The sequence below is a fragment of the Labrus bergylta genome, chromosome 1 (genome assembly GCF_963930695.1).
Source record: "Labrus bergylta chromosome 1, fLabBer1.1, whole genome shotgun sequence".
In the NCBI taxonomy this organism is placed as follows: domain Eukaryota; kingdom Metazoa; phylum Chordata; class Actinopteri; order Labriformes; family Labridae; genus Labrus; species Labrus bergylta.
The window spans coordinates 36,163,024-36,168,511 of record NC_089195.1 but is presented as its reverse complement, the minus strand read 5'-3'; the positions used below and the strand labels follow the sequence as shown (position 1 = coordinate 36,168,511).

The window sequence follows — 5,488 nt, the reverse complement described above, 5'->3', positions numbered from 1 at the left end:
CCTCAGACATGTTAGTTTTTGTACAAATGACCTCTTTGGCCAGAATATAAGACGACCCTGATTAAACAGGCTGCTATACAAGCTCAAGTCCATCTAACAGCGTGTGTCCCCTCCCCTCGTCTCCTCCTGGTGTCCCCCCTAGTGTCCCCACCTCTTGTCTCCCCCTGGTGTCTCCCCCTAGTGTCCCCACCTCTTGTCTCCCCCTGGTGTCTCCCCCTAGTGTCCCCACCTCTTGTCTCCCCCTGGTGTCTCCCCCTGGTGTCTCCCTCTTGTCTCCCCCTGGTGTCTCCCCCTGGTGTCTCCCTCTTGTCTCCCCCCGGTGTCTCCCTCTTGTCTCCCCCCTGGTGTCTCCCCCTGGTGTCTCCCTCTTGTCTCCCCCCGGTGTCTCCCCCTGGTGTCTCCCCCTGGTGTCTCCCTCTTGTCTCCCCCCGGTGTCTCCCCCTGGTGTCTCCCCCTGGTGTCTCCCCCCTGGTGTCTCCTCCTGGTGTCTCCCCCCTGGTGTCTCCCCCTGGTGTCTCCTCCTGGTGTCCCCCCCCTGGTGTCTCCCCCTGGTGTCTCCTCCTGGTGTCTCCTCCTGGTGTCTCCTCCTGCTGTCTCCCCCTGGTGTCTCCTCCTGGTGTCTCCTCCTGGTGTCTCCCCCTGGTGTCTCCCCCTGGTGTCTCCTCCTGCTGTCTCCTCCTGGTGTCCCTCCCCTGGTGTCTCCCCCTGGTATCTCCCCCTGGTGTCTCCTCCTGGTGTCCCCCCCCTGGTGTCTCCCCCTGGTGTCTCCTCCTGCTGTCTCCTCCTGGTGTCTCCCCCTGGTGTCTCCCCCTGGTGTCTCCTCCTGGTGTCCCCCCCCTGGTGTCTCCTCCTGGTGTCTCCCCCTGGTGTCTCCCCCTGGTGTCTCCTCCTGGTGTCCCCCCCCTGGTGTCTCCCCCTGGTGTCTCCTCCTGCTGTCTCCTCCTGCTGTCTCCTACTGGTGTCCCCCCCCTGGTGTCTCCTCCTGCTGTCTCCTCCTGGTGTCCCCCCCTGGTGTCTCCCCCTGGTATCTCCCCCTGGTATCTCCCCCTGGTGTCTCCCCCTGGTGTCTCCTCCTGCTGTCTCCTCCTGCTGTCTCCTACTGGTGTCCCCCCCCTGCTGTCTCCTCCTGCTGTCTCCTACTGGTGTCCCCCCCCTGGTGTCTCCTCCTGCTGTCTCCTCCTGGTGTCCCCCCCTGGTGTCTCCCCCTGGTGTCTCCCCCTGGTGTCTCCTGTATATTAGCGTTGTAAAATGTGTCAGGGGAAAACTGTGTCTTGCATTCGGGCCAATACGGTGAAATAGCGTTTTAATAAGAACCAAGAGGAACTGAAACACAACAACAACAACAGAGGAGTGAAGGAATGTGAGCTCTTCTTCTTCTACTTCTTGTCTTCATGTTTGAAAGTGTCATCACGGCTCAGTGGTAAATTCAGGAGTCTCTCGTTTCTCAAACAGCTTCCTGAGAACCGGTCTCCACCCTTTCAAAATAAAAGTCTAAATGGCAGTGTTGAAGGAATCTCTGCGGCGGCGTCCCCTCCCCGTCGGGCTCAAGCGTAGAAGATCAGTTCGGGGATCTGCCCCCCCTGCACTCCGGTGCCGTTGGTGCTGTCTGACGAGCACTGGAACTGAAAGGTCACTTTCCCACACTGCACCTCTGTCATGCCCTCCTGGCCAAAGTAGCTGAGCTCATTTCCGTCGAGCACCACGCTCGCCGTGTAGAAGGTGTCGGGCTCGATCTGCACCGGGTAGTCGAAGTACACGGGGAAGGTGCTGCTGGATCCGTCTGAGAAGTACTTGATCATCCTCTGCGCCATCGGCACGCCCTGACGCTTCAGCTCAATCTTGGCGCTGTACTCGGCCGACCCGCAGCTGGAGCCGTAGAGGCCGAAGCCGGCGATGAAGACGCGCTTGTCCACGGCGAACTGGATGCTGTCGCAGCGTCCTCTGTACCGCCACTGGTTGCTCCGGTAGGCGCAGGACTGGAAGCGGTGACAGCGCTGCGGCGAGAGGCCTTTGCGCTGTTTGGTGCAGAACAGCAGGTCGGGTTTGTTGGCGGCGGTGTACCACAGGAAGATGTCGTTGGTCTCGTTCAGTGTGAGCACGCCGGACTGCGCCGCTCCGTTGGCGAAGTCTTCCAGCACCATGGTGGGGATCCGGATCAGGTAGATGGCCTTCCCCAGGACCAGACGCCTGTTCTCGATGGTCGGCGTCAGGTCCTGTCGTTGACACTCCGCCTCGGCCCAGCTCAGCGCCGCCTCGAACACCACCATCTCTTTGGCGTTGAGCGTCTCCCGCCGCAGGATGCTCTCCAGCGTCTGGGCGTCGATGTCGCAGAATCCCTCAGAGCGCAGAGCGAGCTCAGCCTGAGCGTCGATCACCTCCCAGCAGCGCTGCGTCAGGTCGGGCTCCTCGAACAGGCAGCTCTGAGACAGCAGCACACACGCGTTCTTGGCGCTCAGACTCGTCTCCAGGAAGTTGACGCAGGCTCGGGCCAGGTGAGGCACGATGTACTTCTTGGCGGCGTAGAGAGTGGCGAGCACGGTGTCGGCACACAGGTCGATCTCATCACAGTAAATGTACCTGAGCAGGTAGAGGGCGGAGTCAGCTTGAGACAAACAACAACGCATGAGAGCTGAATCAATCAGACGGCGACTCACTTCATCATGGCCAGGAACGAAGGAGGCTCCACGTCTGGGATCCGGATCTCCTCCTGATCCTCGGCCAGTTCTCCATAAAACATGGCGTGGAACACGGAGCTGCCGACGGCCAGGACGTACTGGAGGAGGGGGAAAAACATGGACGCCATGAGGGACAAGATCAAGAAAACCTTCAGATCTGACAGCTGTGGTCTGCAGAGACACTGAACACAGTATCCGTCGCACTTCATTTTCAGAACAGAAATGTTTTAGAGATTTTTGATCTTTGAGAGGAGGAACTTCCTGTTTTCAGCCTTTTATCTTTTTAGTGAATTATGAGGTTTTTTTTCTACCTTGTGTCCTGGGACTCGTTGCGTCCCGCCCGGAGGTCCGACCACAAAGTGAACATCTGCCATCGTCTCATTGTTGAACATGACTGAATTCCTGCAAGGACATTATTCTTAAAAAGTTAAAATGTGTCAAAACAACCAAGAAGAAATCATTTAATAATAACACTTTATTTGTATAGCACTTTTCTATACAAGTAACAAAGTGCTTCAGAAATAAAAGCAGAGAGACAATTAAAGCAACAGGCAGAGCGTAACCAAGCAGACAACAAAATCAGACTAATAAAATAAAAAGAAGAAGAATTACCGAAATCACAGCGTAAAAGCATTTTTATAAAAGAATGTTTTGAGTAGGGATGTAAAACAAGGGACTGAATCTGCACGTCTGATCTCCTCTGGCAGGCTGTTCCACAGTCTGGGGGCTCTGACAGCAAAGTAATTAAAAGAATCGTAAAATCAATTCTAAAATCAACGGGGAGCCAGTGAAGGGATGCTCGGCGTGATATGGGCACATTTCTTTGTTCTTGTTAAAAGCTGGGCTGCTGCGTTTTGGATAGTTTGAAGAGGGTGGATTGATTTTTTACTTAGACAGTCCACTAATCCACACTTTAGGTACATGGCGCCCTGCAGGCTGCGTCTGCCGGCTTTCACACTGACCTCTCTCGGATGGTGGGGTACAGGCCCTGCCAGTTGCAGCAGCTCCGAGCAGCGAAGCTGGTGTTGTTGTTGGTCAGGTTCTGCTGCTGGTACTGCTGGATGGAGGAGGAGGTGGTGCTGCTCGCTGAGGTGGAGGAGACCAGCTTCTTTGTGGGATAAAGCTCTGCAGCCATTCTCAACCAGTCAGAGCGCAGGCCGGGTCATGGCAGGTCCCGAGCCAGACTGAACTGATGAAGGCCGACAGAGTCTGGAGATCACTGCGGAGAAGTACAGGTCACATTCAGACAAAGGCTTATCACCATAACAGAACGTGATATGACACTAGTAAAAAATAAATGATACCAATCCCTGTTTTGATACCACAGAAACAAAAGTACGAGTCCAAGTCCCCCAGTATTGGGTCATTTCTTATTTACGATTATCAAAAAAGTAAGGTAAACGTTACCAAGGTTTTTGTCTAATTTAGACGGTGTGCAGGAGTTTGCTGCAGGCGCTCTGTTCCATCGAGTGTTTGTGTCTGTCACTGATTTTAACGGCGTTGTTCAGGAGAAAAAAGAGGATTTTCTGGCACAAACTTCACCAACTGACAAGGTGCATGAAGAGTGAAAGACTTAGAAGAGGTCAAAATGCTCCAGCAACACGTGTAGTAAGAAGATCAACTTTTTTTTAGCAATTTAGACCGACGCGTTTCGGCTCGTGGCGTTCCTCAGGGTCATCCAACGGCGTTGTTAAGAAAATAATCTTGCAGGGGGGGGGGGTGAATGTTTTGATGACTCATCAGTTTTGATTTGATGAAGGATAAGAGTTATTCACAATAAGGCGTGTAGCTGACCTGATTGACAGGTGGGCGCGGTGTAACGGTTTGTCAGGAGGTTTAAAACCCGCCTCAGCTCCAGCTCTCAGCCTGTCGTTAGGTTGACTCAAAGTTAGACTGAGACAGCATTTCCAGCATGGAGACCGCCATCGATGGGACTCCAGCGCCCCCTGCAGGGACAGACGGGTGACGTCACTCAGGCTTCAAACTTTAATGTTTACATCCTTACATCCTGAAAGGCATGCTGCCTGCTGTGTAGGACCGGGACAGTAAATAACAGCATCATTTCCTTTTAATCATGCAGTATCGGATAAAGTATGAAACATTTTGACCTTTGACATGAAAAACTGATTTTCTGATCTGGACGTCAGCCGAGCTTTAGCATCTTCTGCTAGTTAAGTTAGCCGACTCTCTAAAAGGTCGTTTTCTAGTTGATTTCACCGTCAGCGTTGATTCAATAAATAAATATATCCGTTACTACTTACTTTACTGTTATACAGACTCGACTGTTGTCATGTCTTCACACCGCATTAGCCGGTTTTTTACGTGTTTGTCAGATTAGCGGCTCAGCTTTGTTTACAGTAGCGAAGCTGGCTTCTTCTGCGACCGTGACGGCAGCGCCAACTCATTAACGACGCGCAGCTGCCACCTGGCGGCCGGACGTTAACATTACACAAAATGTTGCTGAAAACATTAAAAACAGCTCAATTTGGGGTTTTGGTCTTTTGAATAGAGTCTTTATTTGTTTAGCTATATATTTGTCATCTTTCTGAGTCAATTTTATTTAATATAGGATATTAAATTTACATGATGTGTGTGTGTATATATATATATATATATATATATATATATATAAATAGGCTGTCAGCATTTTCTCCCAGCATTCCTTTTCTACCCTGATAATCCGGTGCACACAGCACTGCAAATATAATTATAAAAAAATATAGGGCTGTCAGCATTAACTAGTTAATCATGATTAATTAAAGTCTGAAATGAATGCTTTATATTTTTCAAATTGAGATTAATCTCGTGCTTTT

At 51.7% G+C, this 5,488-nt stretch overlaps 1 protein-coding gene across 1 annotated transcript; it reads right to left on the bottom strand.

The window, feature by feature from the left end:
• Positions 1-1,517: 1,517 nt before the first annotated feature.
• On the bottom strand, positions 1,518-5,060 carry LOC110004262 (BTB/POZ domain-containing protein 3). The gene is made up of 5 exons (XM_020659806.3): positions 4,937-5,060; positions 3,638-3,894; positions 2,987-3,077; positions 2,655-2,773; positions 1,518-2,577 (listed from the first exon to the last, which is right to left on the bottom strand). Exons 2-5 carry the CDS (start codon positions 3,808-3,810, stop codon positions 1,545-1,547), a joined length of 1,416 nt encoding a protein of 471 aa, XP_020515462.1. The 5' UTR covers positions 3,811-3,894; positions 4,937-5,060; the 3' UTR covers positions 1,518-1,544.
• Between the last annotated feature and the right edge of the window lie 428 nt (positions 5,061-5,488).